Source organism: Gymnoscopelus microlampas, assembly GCF_963454915.1.
Source record: "Gymnoscopelus microlampas genome assembly, chromosome: 22".
NCBI lineage: Eukaryota > Metazoa > Chordata > Actinopteri > Myctophiformes > Myctophidae > Gymnoscopelus > Gymnoscopelus microlampas.
Genome location: NC_139959.1, coordinates 22,614,156 through 22,634,144, shown reverse-complemented (window position 1 = coordinate 22,634,144; position 19,989 = coordinate 22,614,156). Strand labels below are relative to the sequence as shown.

At 44.3% G+C, this 19,989-nt stretch overlaps 1 protein-coding gene across 5 annotated transcripts in view; it reads left to right on the top strand.

Annotated features, from left to right (window-relative positions):
• Nucleotides 1-19,989, top strand: part of arhgef4 (Rho guanine nucleotide exchange factor (GEF) 4) — a 155,675-nt gene that overhangs the window by 82,035 nt on the left and 53,651 nt on the right. The window contains exon 1 of one of the 5 annotated variants that reach the window (XM_084049232.1): nt 92-814. The exons of the other annotated variants lie outside the window; for them this stretch is intronic. Coding sequence (XP_083905358.1) covers nt 514-814 — 301 coding nt within the window. The 5' untranslated portion in view covers nt 92-513. Of the gene's footprint in view, nt 1-91; nt 815-19,989 lie in introns of those variants that run through there. 5 annotated transcript variants of the gene reach the window in all.

Here is a 19,989-nt window from a genome sequence, read left to right as displayed (position 1 = left end):
GAGCAAAGGGGAGAGAGAGAGCAAGAGGCACACCGACAGACAGAGGGAGAGGGAGAGAGAGAGAGTGAGAGAGAGAGAGAGATGCCCTGTGTGTGACAGAGGGGAAAGAGAGAGAGAAGGCGTTGCACGAGAGCAGAGCCAGAGCGGTAGAGGAGAGGAGAGAGAGAGGCAGAGCCCTGCTTGGCGAGAGAAGCAGTTCGGCTAGAGCTCTGCTGGCGCACCGTGGGCAGACAGGAAGGCGGAGGAAGCGAGCGAGCGAGTTGACAGCTGGTGCTTACCTCAGCTAATCGCCGGACGGAGCCCAGGTATCGGCTCGGAGTGGACGCCACCGTCCGGTTCGCGCGCTCGCCGCCGTCCACCCCCCCGCCCCCCCCTTTCCTCCATCCCCCCCCCCCCCTCTGCGGGGGATAAAGCACCTGCACGGCCGCCTCCTCCTGTCGTCCTCCACCTTCAGACCGCAGCCCTCCTCCACCGCCCACTTCCACTTTGTTGGCGTCGGCGCCGCCGGCCCCGATGCGGACCCAGCAGGGCTCCGAGGGGGGCGTGCCCCTGCCCGGCGGCAGTTGTGGAAGCAGCGGCAGCTCGGGGCTGTCCCCGGGCTCGGACTCGGACGGCGGGGGTACGCCCGTCATGATGGGCGGAGGAGGTGCCGTGGACGCACTGCTGGACGGGGGGCTCGGGGTGGGGAGCTGCATGGCGGTCGGAGGAGGGGGGTACGGAGGAGGGGGGTACGGGCCGTACGGCAGCCTGGGTGGCACTCTGAGGGGGGTCCTGTCTCGATACTGGAGCCTAGAGAGCTTGCACTCCACCACAGGTAAGCGGCCTGTCTCGTGTACACATATATGCGTGCGTGCGCGCGCGCGTGCACACACACACACACACACACACACACACACACACACACACACACGCTCACACACCGAGGCTGCTTTGATGCAAAAGTCCCACGCACGTCAATTTAGCTAAATGAGTGGCGAATAAATTATTAATTATGTAAACACCCTGTCACGTGCACGGGCATACACAGAAGATGCGCACGTGCACAACAGCTTGATTTGCCCTGACATTGCGTTAATGTGTTTTTTGGGCTCGGGTTAGATGTGTGTGTGTGTGTGTGTGTGTGTGTGTGTGTGTGTGTGTGTGTGTGTGTGTGTGTGTGTGTGTGTGTGTGTGTGTGTGTGTGTGTGTGTGTGTGTGTGTGTGTGTGTGTGTGTGTGTGTGTGTGTGTGTGTGTGTGTGTGTGCGCGTGCGTGTGTGGCTGTGTCTGTGGAACACCAGCCATTAAGCTGTCATTGGCCGACAGGGTGCTGCTGATGTGTTGAGGAAGGTGGATCTACCGTTTTTTTTTTGTCATAGTGAAGCACAGTATTTAACATGTGGCTGTTCCTTCCAATACGACACACTGCATTTCTCTCTGACTCCTATATCATCGCTGTCGGGCAGAAATCTCCTATCTCCGTATTCTAACTTTTTGTGTTTTTTCGTAAATTAACTTTAACCTGCTTGATCATACTACAGCGTCACACAAAAGCGTCAAAAATAGCAGATCTGCGAGCTTGTCGATCTGCTACTTTTGATGTTTTTGAATTTGAACCCCTGAAAAGTAACTGTTTTGGACATATGAGGTTTCCACCCGACAGAGATGGATGTGCATGATCCATGACAGTGCTAGTCAAAACTCGGAACTCCCTTATCTGCCATGGACGCACACACACACACACACACACACACACACTCGCCACGCTTTGCACCTTGGATCTCGTTGTCATAGCTTCAGGCCTGTGTGGGGGCAGGCTCCGTTTATTCATTGAGCACGGATATGGCCAAGAGAAACCCTTCGGTAGTGCTAGTAGGTATTCAGGGCAATATACATTTACTGCCATAACCACTTACACCTTCACTTCATTGACCGGAGGTCGGCCATCCCAATGGTCTATACTTTGTCCCATTCCCTTTTTCCCTAATCTGCACCAAATCTTTTCAACGAATGTTTGCCTGTTATGACATGCCCAGAATAGGGCTGCTGGGTTCTGTTGCATTGGGAGTTGCATGCTGGGAGCATGTGGCTTTTTGTCTTCAGCTGAGAGGTGACAGGGATTACTACTTAAAGGAGTAGTTCACCCTAAATTCAAGGCTTCATGGGGTGTGTGTGTAATTCATGATATTTTTGTTTAGGTGAGCTACTCCTTTAAACATTGGCATGAGGCCTACTAGTGTTGTGTCACTGTCATCATAGTGAATGTATAGGAAGTGTGTGTGTGTGTGTGTGTGTGTGTGTGTGTGTGTGTGTGTGTGTGTGTGTGTGTGTGTGTGTGTGTGTGTGCGTGTGCGCGTGCGCGCGTGTGTGTTGGTCTCTGGCAGCACAAGTGTGTGTGTGTGTGTGTGTGTGTGTGTGCATCCCCACTTTGTTTGTTTTGAATGCATGAACAGCTGTGTCTGCGTGGTGTAATTGATATGCTTGTGTTTTCCACTCACCAGTGATATAACCTGGTTACCGTTTTATTTTGTAAAAAAGAAAAACGCTGCTTTACTAGGGCCTACGCTGCAGGGGTTCACAGCGGTAATGACCAGGGAAACAGGGAGAGTCTCATAAACCACTGCGACACACACACACAGATGTTATTGTTAATAGCGCCGGCTTTTCCCATTTGCGTCGGCTATTTGTGTGTCGGCTAATAAAACCATGGCATCCCCGTCGCGGTGACTCGTCTCTCATCTTATCGTAGCCTTCAAATAGCTGCATTTTCTGTTCTCCATGTGTGATGATGTGGAAATTGTGCGTCCGGCTCTGTGGCGAGCTAACTTGGGAGGAGTGTGTATTCAGTTTGCAAGAGGGGAGGGAGGTTCTGCTCATTGTATGTATGGTGGGAGGGAGGAGGGTCTCTCGGCCCCGGCCGGCCGTTCTGATTGGAACATTAGGGAGAGGGTTTGTTGCTTAGCACTCAGGCGTGCACAGAGATAAAAAAAAAGGCCTACCGTATGCACAGCTATGTGCATGCTGTTTGTGCTCATGCACGCTACGGGGCACACGGACGCGAATGCGATACATCCTTTCAATGACTACAAGTGTGCACGGTCACGTGCGTGGACACATGCGTGTGTGTGTGTGTTCACAGGGCACACGTACCCTCCAGGTATACTGTAAGACAAAGCAGTGTCCTTGACGAGTGCTTTTCTTTTTCAATCAAGATGGTATCGTCCTTTCCATCACACACACAGACACACACGCAAGCACGCGCGCACAAATGCATGCACGTGCTCACGCACACACATCCACGAATTAAGCCTGGCTTTCACTGCCAAATCAAATGTTGTATTAAATATGGTTCTTGGTTCCTTGCAGTCTGCTGTTTTCCCCACTAGTCTCAAGTGGGCTATTAACACACCTTTGCTGAAGGACCACCACAAAGAGGGTGGCTGTAGTTTAATGGCTACAGAGGCTGTCTGGTAATCAGTAGGTCACCTTTTTGCCTCCCAACCCCAGTATATCGCTGTTGTCGGGCACGGGCAGAAACCTCCTATCTCCATATTTTAATGTGTTTTTCGTAAATTAACGGCTTACTAGATCATACTACATTGTCACGCAAAAAGTACCAGATCTGCAAGCTTTCGCGCAGCCTTTTAAGCTTGTAGATCTGCTACTTTTGCTATTTTCTTTTTATTTGAATCCTGAAAAGTCACAGTTTTGGACGTATGAGGTCCCCACCTGACAGAGACGATATGTATGTTACTTACAGTAACGCCTGTAACAGACACCCCCCCCCCCCCCCTCCGAGTACCTCGGAGTAGCCATCAACTGGGTGAAGCTGAAAATGTATTTTTGAAAACGGAATTAATAAAGGTCTACCGTACCTTCCTTAGATCCACCTGTGACTATAGCAACTACAGAATACTCTAGTGAAATACATTATTGATATATTTTTTTTAAATGTCTGGAAAATCGTTTTTATTTTTTTGGAAAATATCTAAATTTCAATACAGCAATGCATTGATATAAAAAAAGAAAATGTACATTGTAGTTTTTACTTTCTATAAAAAAAAAGATTATGAATATTCTTTTGAATTCAAAAGTAGTGTTAAAAGCAAGTACTCCAGTACTTTAACTCAAGTACAAATGTGACAGAGCAACTTTCACTTGTAGTTGCAATGGTTGACCAGGAGTATCTACAGGTATATGCTGTACCTTGACTCAGGTATGCTACCTGGGTTACTAGTACTTTGTCCACCACTGACTGTCCTTGAGAGGTACTGTAGGACTGATAGCAGATGGTATACTTCAGCAGAAGAGCTGCACTGATGGAGATTAGAAGAGAAGTTTAATCTGATTTGGATGTGTTTTTTTGTTTTTTTGTTGAAAGACCCGATGAAGGCTCCTTCCGTTTAGTGTTGGCATGGTGACAGAACAACCAGGACACACTCTACAGCAATGAAACACTTTTACTTACACACACACACACACACACACACACACACACACACACACACACACACACGTGTGTGTACACGTGCACACATGCACACGTGCACGCACACGCGCACAAGCGCACACGCACACACAGAGTACACGCAGCCATGAAGTCATGGACACTCACACAGACACCAGCTTGCAGGCACACACGGACACACACTGACACACTTACTCACACTTAAGATGCGTATGGACACTAAGACCTAGATTAATGTAGACACGCACAAGCACACACATGCACCCACATAAAGAAAGACACAGGTATTGCCCTAACTGTGTGACCAAAAGGGTAAAACTGGTCTACTTAATTGCCGACACTGGTGTCAACTAGATGTTGTTGCAACACATTCTCACCTTTAGCTCGTCACATACTAATTGTCCGTGGTCAGGAATCCCCTTGCAAACAGGGAGAGAGAGAGACAGGGAGTGACATGAAGCAAGGGTCATCGGGTTTGGGAATCAAACCTGTGAGCTAGGTAACACTAGGCATCGGCTTAGTGTTATCTAAATCAGTGGTTCTCAAACGTTTTTATGCCAAGGACCCCCAAATTGATACATATGTTTTGCCGTGGACCCCCATCTGAAAATGTTTTAGATAGAAAACAGGGAGAGAGAGACAGGGAGTGACATGAATCAAGGGTCGTCGGGTTCGGGTGTCGAATCTGTGACTCAATGTCAGGCTGCATGGTATAACCACTAGGCCATCGTCACCCCAAACCTTTTAATTTCAAGGACCCCCATAACTCTGAGAGTGTACAAATGGAACCAAATGGTGTCACGTCATGACTCATAGACTCTGAAAACACCATAAAAATATATTGAAAACAAAAGCTTAAAAAAGGCAGCGAGGCAAGGCGTTAGCTGAGCAAGCATGCCCGCGGCCAGTGGCCGTTCTAGTTGCATACCGGGTAGTAAATGTTCCATCGTTAACGTTATGATGATACATGAGAAGGGATCACTGAGCTTGTAGATGTCCTATTTTCGCCGCACAGCACCATCGTACGACAACGTATAAAAATAGGGCTTACAGTAAAGTGGATAACCCATTCAATTCGGGAACGCATCTACAAAATGTCTTCTAAAATCCTAACAGGTTTCTGAAAAACGTATGTTGCTATATTATCAGTGGTGCTAAAAGCAGATGCGTTCCCGGATTGAATGTATTAAAGCATTCTGGAAAGATGAGAGGGAGACAACAGTTGATGCGAGACATGGGAGGAAGGCACCAGCATTATTATTTTGTCCTAAGGGCATAAGTGGGTCTGGAAGACCTGCTATTGTTATCCTGTCACAATCAATTCTGTCAAGTCATGTTTTTCTTTTTATAACTTTTGGTCCAAGACTAATGGTTGACGAAGAAGTCACAGGAGTTCTACTGGTATCCCTCAAACCACCGGTGCTCATGGAAGGGAATAATGTTCAGTAGAGAAGGAAAATGATGTCAAAAATGCATAAAAAATCCAGGTCCAGGCACTTAAGGTGTATTTTATTCTGTAGGTAAAAGGCCTTTATTGTATTTGGGCTAGAGACATTAAAATACACCAATGCGTGTCGGTTTGCGCCTTCTTCAGGGTGTCACACCCTGAAGAAGGTACTCAAGGCATACACCTTGAGTGCCTGGAACTGGATTGTTTATGCCTTTTTTACATCATTTTTCCTCTCTCTTGAAAGTTATGATAAAGTTGAATTATGAAGCTTGCCGTTAGATTTCAGTTTCCGCTCATTTACACAGGGAGTGTAGCGCCTCCGTCATCACAAGGGCGGCAGTGGCTCAGGAGGTAGAGCGGCCACTTGGGAAACTAAAAGGTTCCCGGTTCGATATCCCCGAAGTGTCCTTGAGCAAGACACTGAACTGAGCTTTGCACGGTTTCCTCTGCCATCGGTGTGTGAATGTATGTGTGAATGGGTGAATGTAATGCTTTGGATAAAGGTGCTATATAAATGCGCCATTTACCATATCGTTGCTGTCATACAACAGCGTCACACAAAAGCATCAAATGTAGATTCTGCTACATTTGATACTTTTGAATTTGAATCCTGAAAAGTAACAGTTTTGGACGTTAGAGGTTTCCACCCGACAGAGACGATATATTATTCCTGTGTGCGTGCGTGTGTGCACGTGCTAGCATAAGTCGCTCTGGATTAAGAGCACCTGCTAAATGCCTAAATTGTAAATTGTGCATGTGTGTGTGTGTGTGTGTGTGTGTGTGTATGTGGTCGTGTGAAGTAAAAGTGAGGTCGGTTTAGTTTGATCGCTGCACGATGCACTACACCACCCCTGTAACCCGGTGGCACGCGTACAGAGCGAGAGGCAGCGGAAAGGGAGGAATTCTGAAAGCATCCATCCAAAACAGAGAAGAACAGGCGGATGCACAAGGCACAGGCACTCTGGGAAAATAGGTCGCTTTGGAACCGCTTCCACTCAGCCTCGCGGCCCTCACCGTGCTCAGTTACTTCTCCCAGTAATGGGACTGAGGGAGAGATACGTCAGTGTCATCAGCCTTAATGTCATCTAACTGAAGTCTCATTGTTCTGTGGCTAGCGCTCAGAGAGACTCACTGTTTTTGGAAACAACATAATGCCTAATTTATACTCAAGTCGTACAATGCCACTGCTTTGCCCGCAAGATCTGTTATTTTTCGGGGCAAGCGGCACTGTCGTTTACTTTAGTTATACTTAGACCCGTTCCATTAACTTCACAGGCCACGACCCCCTAAAATAATCATATTTGAACTGGGGACCTCCCCTCCACCCTGACAAGCACTTGGAATTGTAGGCATTTACCCTTAGTTTGACTCGGTTCCACAGATAAATATTGTGAAAATAGCCGAACTAGCTTGTATATCAATGTGCTTGTAGATCAATGTGCAGATACCCTGTACTGTATGTATACACTTATACTGTGTGTTGGTTTGTTTACTGTTGAGTGAGAAAACAATGTTGCGCATTAAGCAGGTCAGGTCATCTGGGGACCTCCTTGAAAATCATGTGGGGACACCCTTGGTTATGGTTATTGCACTGATTGCACTGCGAACACTGTCACTTTTCTCTTGCATTGTGCTGACTGAAATGGACACTTTATTTGATTGGCATTGCACTGATTGTAATGGACACTTCATTTGTTTTGGGACGGGACACGGTGAGGACACTGTAACCTTGTGTTGTTGTTGTTTTTCTGCATAGTGCAGGATAGTTGTATAGGTGTAGGCCTAATGTTGTTCTGTAATGACGGTGCTTCTTATTGTTTTCATTGCCCTTGTATTGCTGTATATGACAGTACTATACTTACTTTGTTCCTGTAACTCTGTAACTCTTATCCATTAAGGCCGGGAGCGCATCTGTGTCATTTTAGATTTGAGCTACAAACATTATTTTATACTTTGGCTATTCAAACATAGAAGATCTACAAGCTCATAGCGCGGCACCGAGTGCAGAGCTACGGGCTTGTAGATCTGCTATTTTTGCACAAATCTTTGAATTTATGTGTATTTTTTAAGCAAACATTTGTAACTGAAATCTTTGCTTCTGGGGATCCCTGGAACAAAATATTTTACAAATGTTAGCTTTAAAAAATAGATATTCAAAGATTTGAGATGGGGGTCCGTGGCCAAATACATATAATTTTGGGGGTCCTTGACATGAAAAAGATTGAGAACCACTGATATAGAAACATACGTTTCTTTCAGAATACTGTTGGGATTTAGAAGACATTTGTAGAATCGGCTTCAGGTCTTAATGGGTTAACTGCTGTGCTGCCTCTGGGCGACTGAAATTCCCCCGTGGGATCAATAAAGGTATCTATCTACGTATCTCCAGTTGTTGCCATGACAGACCTTCCGCCTTCATCTTCTTCTCCAGGTGGTTCTAGGTCTTCCTCTCTTCCTCCCGCCTGACACTGTTGTGCGGTGGAGTATAAACTCTCTCTTATGACTTCCTTAGCTTTGCCATCCAATTATAATCACACTTAAGGCATTTGGCAGACGCTCATACAAAGTGACTTAAAGTGCAAAATCTGAGTAAGCGTGAATCATAGTCAACAAACAACAGGGTAAATCAGTGCTTCTCAAAGGCTTTTGTGTCAATGACTCCCAAATTGTATTTGGCCGTGGACCCCCATCTGAAAATGTTTTGTGCCAGGGACCCCCAGAAGAGAAGATTTTGGGGTTAAAAATTCTAAATTATTCAAAAGTTTCCAAACATCAAAAATAGCAGATTTACAAGCTCGCAGCACGGCACGAAGTGACGTGCTGTGAGCTTGTACATCTGCTATTTTCTGAATAAAAGTGGTTAAGATGATTGTAATGCTACAGTATGTTAACTACTTTTGCTGGGGACCCCCTGGAACCCCTCTTGACCCCTGGTTATTATTATTCAAAAAAAGAAACTAAGATACCAGGTAAACAACATCCTACTATAAATTTCACAAACTAGACTGGTACCTGTTTGGCAGCGGACTATTCAGAAACTATGCTTGCCCCACCTGCTTATGCAATAGCTTATGCAATACTTGTTGCTGTCGGCAGAAACCAGCTATCTCCATTGTTTTTAATAACTGCTATTGAACACCCTTCACGTCTGTGTGTGGGTTTTACAAATATTGAACCAATGAAAAGTATTAAAAAAGCGCTTATGACTAAACCTCCTAACTCCATTGGATCTGTCTGTCAAACCACCTGACTCCAACTTGTGGAGTTAGGTGGTTTGTCCCCCATTGATTAGAATGACGAAGTCAGACTGGAAAAAGGCACAAAATCTCCACATTAATGGTCAAAACCCTCCTAAGTCCACTTGAGCTGTATTTGGGTAAAGTGATGATAATATAAGGATCTGACAACGTATAGAGTCACCATACCAACTTTGATGAGGCAGTATTGTGTAGTTCTTTTTTTTTCTTTTTCTGAAAAGTTAATATTGTGGACATAGCTGGTTTCTGGCCGACAGCAGAGATATGTTGTATCCGATGTCAAAGTACCCGTTGTACCCGCCTTGTCTGCCTCTGTGCCTTTTCTCCCTCAAGGTGGTGATGGCTATGCTATGATCATGGGAAGAAATACAATAACACACAGTTATACAATATGTATTAATATATACTGTATAGCTATATTAAATTCTTCCTCACAAGACACTGAACCTCCTCTAACTGCTTCCGAGGAGCAGGCTGGTGCCTTGTATGGTTTGCTCCGCCGTCGTCGGTGTGTGAATGGGTGAATGTAATGTAACATATAAGGTGGAGCAGGGTCAAAGAGGCTGATATCATCCGGGCTGTCGTCATGGATGGTCCACACCATATAGGGACGTGGGAGGTGCCACGTGAGCTCCACGTGGGGTCAAGCGGGACGAGGTGACATCAGCACTGTGATGTGGCATCTCTCAAGGAATATATATATTATATAAGAGGCACGTCACCAGATTCTGGTCTAGTCCATTCACGAAGCCACCATGGTGACATTTAACCCTGGTGACATCTAACCCTGGTGACATCTAAGCTTGAGGCTTTACTTCAGTGTGCATGGGTTATAACGGGAACTCACTGACAATGAGTATTGCATAACTGGAGGGGCATGCGTTCCCAACCAGCATCGTTCCCAACAGGCATTGGCCTAGTGTTATCTAAATATCATTTGTGGTCAAGAGAAACGAATCGAAATAATGTAACGTGAACATTAAAGGCACATAGTATGTAACTTTGCCCTGTGTTTACATAACAAAACAATACATACATGTCCCTCTATAGCAGAAGTTATCAGCCAATGTGGTGGTGGTGTTTACCTGCAGAAACACAGGTATCTGCTGCATTTGGGTGTTTTCACAGTTTGTTCTGGTACATAGACGGGGACGTTTTTGGGAAACCAGAACAAACAGTGAAAACACCAACATACAGTGAGGGGGCAATGTGTTTCTGCAGGTAAACCCCACCACACTGCTCCAGTGGCTGATAACTGCTGGAATAGAGGGAAATGATGGGTAAAGAAACTGTATTTATTGTTTTGTTATGTAAACACAGGACAAAGTTACATACTATGCCTTTAACAAGTAACCAACATACAGTATATCTGCGTAGTAAAGTAGCATCTTTCGAAAAGGTGACAAGAAGTGATGAAAGGAGAAGAGGAGTCCTGGGGAAACATGTCTCACATGTACTGTAGCTCTCCATCAGTAATTGTGACAAATGGCTCCTAATGGTTTCTTTTTTCTAAGCCTCATGAGACTCAAATGGAAGTTGTCTTGGCCTGGCGACATGCCTGGTTTAAACTGAGATATCATCAGAAGTCAACTTGTTGTTCATTTTGTATCAGTACAAACTGTAATTGTTTTGTAGTGCTAACGATGTCAGTGCCATTATTAGCGGGATAGCATATGCCGATAGTAAATGAAATAATATTGACTGTGGTTTGTCTTTCAGGGACTGCTGAAAGACTGCTGTAATTAGGGCACTGCACTATACCCATGCTGCATGTTTGTTCAGTAACCCAGCCAGTCATAAGCCCTAGAGATATTTATGCCTGATATGTACTTAGTTGCACGCAGAAACTTCAAGCTCTCAACGTGTTGCACTGCAACACGTTGTAAGCTTGTAGATCTGCTATCTGCTATCTTCAAGCTGCTAACCCATTCAATCCGAGAATGCATCTGTGTCATTTTAAACATTATTTTATGCTTCAAAAATAGCAGATATACAGTACAAGCTCATAGTCATAGCGTGTCACAAAGTGACGCGCTATGAGCTTGTAGATCTGCTATGTTTGAAAAATCGTGAAAATGTGTGCACATCTTTGAATGTATATATTATTTTTAAGCAAACTTTTTTAAACTCAAATCTTTGCTTCTGGAGGTCCCTGGAACGACATATGATGAGATGGGGGTTCGCGGCCAAATTCCTTGACATGAAAAAGTTTGAGCACCACTGATATTTAGCAATACTTTTTACATTAAACTGATTTAGAAGGCATTTGTAGAATCGGCCTCAGGTCTTAATGGGTTAATATGTTGTTCGTCAATATGACCCCTGGAGGTATGGCACGTTTGACACTGACACACATTTGTTGGAATCCACGCTCGATCAGGGCACATCAGGGCGGTTTAGTTTTGGTGTGTGGGGGGAGAATGAAAGCTTTTTCCACTATGGCTGGTATTTGAAGGAGACGATCGGATCGATACGGTTCGAAGGCGAAGCCCCTTACTGAGGTGGACCCCCGAGTGTCAAAATAGAACCCCCCATCCCGATCCTCTTAGGAGCAATTAACCCTGGCTTTAATGGTACTGTTGTCTCCACACAGCCCATTAGGTCATGTCAGAGTAGTGCGGGATGTGTCATAAAAGAGATGTAATCATCTGGCGGGCTTTTCTTTTTTCTTTCTCTTTTTTTTGTTCCGGGAGTGTCCATGTATGAGGTCATTGAGCGAGCGGAAGTGGGACATTTCTTTTGGTGAATCGATAAATCTCTGGTGGTGTTTTTGCATTTCTGATTGATTAAACAATAAAATGAGGACAGCAATGTTGGGGGGAGTGGCTTGTTTTCCCCCCAAAATTATAAGTCCCTTGTTGAGAGTGAGTCAATGGAACATTAGCTTGGATCCATTAGAGCTTTTCTGTCATTTTGGAATGAGGGCTGTCCATCGTGTATGATTAATATATGTAATATATCCCCTTCCCCCCTCACTTCCTGTCAAGAAGGAAAATGTAAAATAGATTTAATGCGTTAATGAGTTATGGCTGGTATTGCTGGCCTAGAGAATCATTTCAGCTGTCATTTATACTGAGATGTTTCATTATATCTATTCATTAGTGGTTATTCTTTCACATCTCAATCATCTTAATGATTAAAATCATCTTAAGAAACTTCCTTCACCATTGGTCAAGAGCTCACTGTTATAAATAGCATATCGTTGCAGTTGGGCAGAAACCTTGTATCTCCATATTCTAACCTTTTGTGTTTTTTTCATAAATGAACGCCCGACTTGATCATACTACAGCGTCACACAAAAGTATCAAAAGTAATAGCAAAATACTTTTGCTAGTTTTTCATTCGAATCCTGAAAAGTTACAGTTTTGGTTTATGGACATAATGAGATTTCCACCCGACGATATATAGTATTGAATAAATATTTGTGGTGGAGTTACAGTATTTGACCTTTTGTTTGAAAATATGAACAGAAATGTAGTGGATTGTCTGTTGTCTTTGCATGCCTCATGGTGTTAGATTAGTGAATTCATTCCATAATTCATTCCATCTTGTGCATTTTCAATTGCACCACAGATGAAGCCAAAAACAGATTTTACACACAATGTGCAACAATAAGGCTTATTGAATAAGCGGTATACTTTTCTGTTTCCCGAGGATATATTGATGAACCTAGCCAACTGAAACATTAGCATGAGTGGTGATTTATTGAACTTCTCATCCTATTTGTGGCTTTTCATCCATGGAAACTTTTCACTTAGTGCAGAGACTTTTTTTTTTGTTGCTCTTAATCTCGCCGGTGTCCTCTGGTTTATTCCTACCTGTATCGTTTACATGGGGGCACCCAGCCACCCATAACTCTTATCCAGCCGGCAAACACAGCATTAGCTACTTAATTCTATACAGACAACGTGTGTAATAGTCTACCTCCCTGCGGTGGGCTTGGCTGCGCCCCAAGATATGCAGAACGCTAAAATGATTTCCCTTTGTCTTTGAGAGAGCAAAGGAGACGTTGAAGAAAAGAATGCCTCCTTCGTCTGAGCTGTCGTTTGGCAGGCTTATCGTTAGGATTCTTCCTCCTTAAATAGATTTCTTCCGATGGCACAGCAAAACACCCCCACCCGCACCTCCCCCCACCTCCCCCCAGCAGGGTTCCTGGGTAGAACTGAGGAGCCAAACCTCTCTCTTCTTCAGTGTCTATGAGAGAGGGCTTTTATGAGTCTATTAAAGTGCGACTTTGGGGGGGGGGGGATATGTCCGTCCCGACCCGTCCCGAGACCGACAGCATAGTAACCGAACCCGACTCGAACCCGATCAGCATTTATAAATACTTCTGAACCGGGACTGAACCCAAGGGTTCTCTCTCTCTCTCTCTCTCTCTCTCTCTCTCTGTTGGTGTTGGTCCTCAAATTTGGAAATGTGTGTATGAATAAACACAGTGTGTGTGTGTGTGTGTGTGTGTGTGTGTGTGTGTGGGGGGGGGGGATACTCACGCTGTCATTTGATAGGCAGACAGGTAGAGAGAGTGCTATCTCGGTGGAGTGGTGTGGGACTGAACACATACCTCCTGACCTGACATGACCAGAGTATGACCTAACAGCAAAATGGCTGCTGTGTGTGAATTATGGTTAATAGCTGCCACCACAGGACTGTACTCAAATCCAATTCCCTTTTATGTTACTGCCTGTTTTACTGCAAACCTGATAGTTTTCTTAGTTACTGTCTTAGTAGCCCATTGTCATTTCTCTCCATTTAAGGCCTGTCTGTCGTTTCCCGTACATCAGTCAATCAGGGGACATAGATGTTTATTTCAGACTCTCCTCTCCTCTACCTCCCTCTCCCACAACCTCATCTACCCTGAAGCTAGTCTCTAAAAGTCAACTCATTCTCGCACGCGCACACTCTCTCTCTCTCTCTCTCTCTCTCTCTCTCTCGGGTTGTCCATGCCCTGTGATGCAAATCCTTTCTGAGTACTGTGTCTTTTAGCAAAAGGAGGGGCGCTGGCTAAAAGACACACAAGCCTGCAGGTTTCTCACTGCCAGCCATCCATTTTGAACCTCCAGTAACTGTACTGTATCAATGTAACCCAACCAAACACTGCGGCTCGTTGCTTGCTCGGTCAGATCGGGCCTCGTACTTAATTATTCAACCTTCTGGCTTGCATACAGACAGACCCTGGTATCAGAGTTACTTGAATCTGAATTACTGAAAAACGATAATGTTGTATGTTTAATATTTCATATCGCAAAAAAAAAGGGAAAAGAAAAGGCTGCTTCCGCTCGTCAGCTTACTGAACTATGAGCACCTTTCTATATTTGGACCTCTGGAGTCAACCCAGGATTGAAACCTTGAATGAACCGACTTTACTTTATTTGTTTATTTAGACCAAACACTGCATATCAATGAACAATATCAATGTAATGTAAATAGACCGGGTTTAGCAAATATGCTAATTTACATTTATGAGTACATTACATTAAATTACACAGGGGAAACAAAGCATAAATACAAACACAGAGGTACAAAAGGTTCAAAGTATATCTAATTAAGGCTAAGACTAAAACAATTGTTTACTTGGCTCATTTATTTTTGCACTAAGAAAACAGCAACTAGCGTTTTAGAGGCCAATATACAGTATATTTGTATACTAAAGTGAGTGCAGTATTACTTTCAAGTAGTACAGGATATGTTAACACATCGGGTGCCAGCATTTTTTCATAACAACTTACCGTGGGTGCCAGCATTCTCCCCATTGACTGCGCTTTGCTGTTTAAAGCTTCCGCGTGCGTTGCAAGCAAATCCACGCAAAAAAAAGCATCGATTCATGTTGTGCCATGAGCCTGGCTACAGCCAGGAACCATAAAATTTCCCTCGCGAGTTACAACGGGGGGGGATCGCGCATCGCGCATGACCGGTTTTCCCCACAGGAAACAGATTCGGAGATATAGGCGTTTCAAAGTAGGAAATAGACAGGAAGTGGATGGGAAAAAAAAAATTGTTTCCGGTGAGCGATCTGGCACTTCCTTCGCAGGATTACAATGGGTGCTCCCAGAGCTGCTCTAGCCCCGCCCGCGCGGAGAAAAACGAAAAAAACAAAAAGACTAAACTCACGGTTCAGACCGTGTTCGGCACCGAAGCGCCACTATGTAAACACACGGTTCAGACTGTGTTCGGCACCCGATGTGTTAATAAAGTGCAGGACTGATTATGAATGTTGCAAGCAGGTGTGCGAAAGACAAATTAATTTGGCGTTTGGCCATTTTATGTTTGCTCGCCCCACTGTTAAGACCACTTAAACCCCATTATGGTTGAGGGAAGTCCACCAGGGCTCTTTACTAGTGTCTTTTCTGTTATTGTGGGGAAAGCGTTCGCTGAAAATAGCCGATCGACAAGCTCACAACGCATCGCAGCGCGTTGTGAGCTTGTCGATCTGCTATTTTCTGCGAAAGTCTTCCCCACAATACGGATGCTGGGGTTTAAGTGGTTAAACATTCATCATGAATGGTGTAGGTAACAGATAATGCACACGTTAAAGAATTCTGGGGTGCGACGTGAAATTAACGATTTGTACACGTGTTATTTTTTTTGAATGTTTCATCAGGATATAGAGGTATATGTACTGTAGCTTTGTCGATCACGTTTATAAGGACAACTTGGGTTGTTCTTTCACCCCACACATCGAGGCAAATCTACAACTTAATATTGAAAGAAGAAAAAAAAATGAAACGCCCAAGATTAATGTGTTTAAACAAGACAGCAGTTCACAGGGTGCGCCAGAGGAATTTATCTTCTGTGCCCCAGTAATCCAGAGCAGTGGTATCTCAAACGCTTTTTAATCTCAAGGACCAAAACCACTGATCTAGAGGTATATCACTTTCCAATTCTACTTTCATAAAGTTTCATAAAGACGCCATGACATCTGGTGTCATTTTGGACAGCCGATGTGGATCTCCATTAGGCCCTGTTGTTGACGACGGTCAAGTAAACATTTTCCAACTCTTTCCGTGTCGGTGGGCGAACGTCCATCGCTGTGGTATTTAGGCTCCTCCACTGTTGAGATAATGGGACATTCCTCCCTGTGTTCCCCCCTCTAGCCGCTCGCCTTCTATCCAGGTTATTTTCCAGCTCATAATGAGCTCTGGGCCAATCCATTTCCTCATTTGGTGAAGAATAGTGATTTAACAGAACCCATTGAATTTGGCGGAGGCATTTGCGTTTAATTAAACACATTAATTAAATCACATCTCCCACGACTCCCAGGTTATTCGTTGCTCTCGCTTCTTCAGAGTGCACCACAACCTTTTACTTGATATTTTACAGTGGTTCAAATGTATTTGCTGTGAAGAATGATTGGTTCCTTGTAGTGAGTCTAGAATTATTTTTTAAATGCCTGTCAACGGATTCCCAGTACCTCAATACCGATGCCTAATGCCTCTGCGGTATAGTAAAACTCTCTGTTAATTAAACTAACTGTGTGTAAACATTGATTGCGCGACAATGGAATTGACCCCATTGAATTGACTGACTACTGATTGGGTTGACATGGCCCGTGTCCAGCACCTCTGGTTGACCTGCATGACTCAAAGCTTTGCGATCCATGGTGTTTCGAAACAGCTCCAAATGTAAACGGCAGAGCTTCTTTCTATCCACACGCTGTTTTGCTGGATTCTACCTTTTCTTTAGTCACGCTCGTGACTAATCCTATTAGTGTGTGTGATGTGACTGTGAGTCACACTGTACCAACCGCCTGCTGCTCTCGCAGGCTCCACAAGTATCCTCCTGCTACTGTACATTTGTTTAGGGTGAATTAAACATAGTTACTGGGGTTACTTGGATGATGCTGCCATAGTCTGCCAGCACATGGCAACGCTCGGTGATGTCTGTTCCTTCCTGCCACCTGTCTCTCCCAAGCTGTCACATTCTTTCTTCCACCTGGTGCATGCTCTGTGTGCATGAGAGTCCCATCGTGAGCGCTTAGTTGAGACTTGAGGATTAGTTTTGCCCTTGTTAATGTCTCAGAATTGACAACGGTTACATTTTTTTTAAATAGACGTAGCCGTTCGCTGCACTCGAGACGGTGGGTGTGTAATCCTCATACAAAGTCTTCTCTCAGTGAATGACGTTGATGTTTTTTTGTTGTTATATCGTCACCTTGCTAAACTAATGGCCTAAGTAATTTTTTGAGGAAAATGATATTTTTGCCTAAATCAGCTCCTCATGACACTGGCCACCTCTGGTAAAATCGCCGAACTCCTAATTGAAAAGGATCATGCTGTTCACTCCCCTTTTAGTATAATGGCCTATACTCCCTAGTGTGACTTAGGCCAAAATAGGCCTAAGTCAGCATGGTTTTGTGACTTAAGCCAAATTATTTACTGATTTATTTTTTTGGCCTAAGTCAGATTTAATCCTATTTAAACCTATTTAAATCTCTTATGTTACATAACTGACAGACTGTTATTTCTATTTAAATAGTCATAATTTGTTATAAACATTTTGGGTGAAATGATTAAGAAATATCATATAGTTTTGTTTTGGATCAGTTTTTTATTTTTCCTGAAAAACTTTTAAAAAATGACTTAGGCCATTAGTTTAGCAGGGCGACGATATGCAAAAAGACCCCTCTGTTAAATTTAAAGTGGGGGCACGGTGGCGCAGTCGGTAGCGCTGTCGCCTCACAGCTAGAAGGTCCTGGGTTCGATTCCCGCCAGGGACGCTGTGGGCGCTGGGGGCGTGTTCTCTCCTCCACGTCATCGGCGCCCATACCCTAGGTGGGGTTGGTGAAAGGGCCTACTCTGTGTGGAGTTTGCATGTTCTCCCCGTGTCTCCTAGGGTAGTTAATACCCTCACAAAAACATGTAGTAATCCTGGTCACTATACTGCCTCCCCCTGGTCAGCCGGGGCGTCTGATAGAGGAGAAGGGAACTGGTTGGAATAACGTGTTCCTTCCACGCGCTATGTCCAACCAGGGAAACTCCCCCCTGTCGGGTGATAAGAAGCGGCCTGCTTGCTCCTCATGCATTGAAGGAGGCATGAGCTTCAGCTTGGGCTCTCCCTAGGCTGGCAGAGGGTAGGTAGTGCCCAGGATTACATAGGCAATTGGCACTGGGTGAAAAAATGTGGGTTACAAAATCGTGGGATAAAAATTATTTAAAAAATAAATAAAATAAAGTTCCTGCCCACACAAAAAGTATGACCGCCATAAAAAAGCACCTGTCTGCAATTTGCAACTGGACCTAGCCTGTTGCAATTATTTCATAATCGCAATCATTTGAGATGATCACAATTATTTTTGGCATAATTGTCATTCAAAAATGAAAATAATTCATACATTTTCAAACATTTAAAAAAATGTGGAAAAAAAGCATAACCTTTATGTAAGTTATTTGTCATATCTGCCCTGTGCACCTTTTGTTTACGTAGCCTAAAAGCCAAATAAAAATTTAAGCCAGACATTTAATTTGTATTCATATGTCCCAATGATCAACTACAGAAACACAATGAAATCGTTAATCGCAATTATTTGAGCGACAATTAATCTTTAATTCACCCTAATGTCATAATTGTGACAGCCCTAGTCCTTCCTTGCTCTTTTTGTACAACGAAGAATGAAATGCGTCCAAAGGGTTCCAGACCCTCCTTCACACTTACATTCCGTCATCTTGCGCTATCCTTACCAGAGGCAGACTGAACTGGGTGAGAACGTTTGGTATGTATGTATGTATGATAAGACTCCAGCCCTGGCTCACACTCAAGACGATCACACCTTAGGTTGCTCACCCCTTAGCTAAAGCAGATATTGTTGCTGTCAGGCAGAAACCTCTTATCTCCATATTTTAACTGTGTGTTTTTTCGTAAATTAACGCCCTACTTGATCATACTACAGCGTCACACAAAAGCATCGAAAGTAGCAGATCCACAAGCTCGAATCACGGCGCGAAGCGACGTGTTTCGAGCTTGTCGATCTGCTACTTTTGCTATCATTTCAAATTGAATCCTGAAAAGTAACAGTTTTGGTCATATGAGGTTTACACCTGACGATATCCATGAGTCACTCGCATTGCTGAGTTGTGGGCGCGTACGTCTCTGTTTGTGTGTGTGTGTGTGTGTGTGTGTGTGTGTATGTATGCAACCACGTACATACATCTGTGTGTCTATTTATGTTGCCATGCACGCAGGCTCAACATCTTGTGGGCTGAGCATTGATGAGACTTATTCTTCTATATTTCTGTGTGTGCACTGGTTCACGGAACTGGAGGAGGGGGTGGTTATACTGTTTACCTCCACGGAGAAAGATGGAGGGGGGAGGGGCGGAAGACAGGAGAGAACGAGGTAGAGAAGGGAGGCTAGGAGATAGGGAAAAAGGTCACAAGGTGAGAGGAAGAGGGAACAGGAGATGAGAGGGGGGAGTGAAACGAACTGGCAGGGAGAAACAATTAGCAGCTGAAAGAGTCGGCAACGTTTAGAAACAAAATCAGAAAGGCGCGGGCGGAGGGGGAGGAAGAGATAGATGAAGGTGGGGAGAGAGAGATTGAGGATGATAGGGGGCGATAGTGCAGTGTTGCCATGTCTGCTTATTATAAGCGACTTTGGGCTTGTTGTTCTGTAAAGTTGCTTGTAAATATTGTTAGTTGTGGGTTGAGATTATTTTAAGCTTGAGCTTCCTCATTTGTTTAATCATTATTCATGTCATGGACCCCCCAAATTAATATGTATTTGTCCCTAACCCCCCATCTGAAAATGTTTTGTGCCAGGGAGCCCCGTACCAGATTTGTGTTGTTAGAATGTCTAAAAAATATTCCAAATATTCCACATTTTATTTCACGATTTTTTTGCAAAA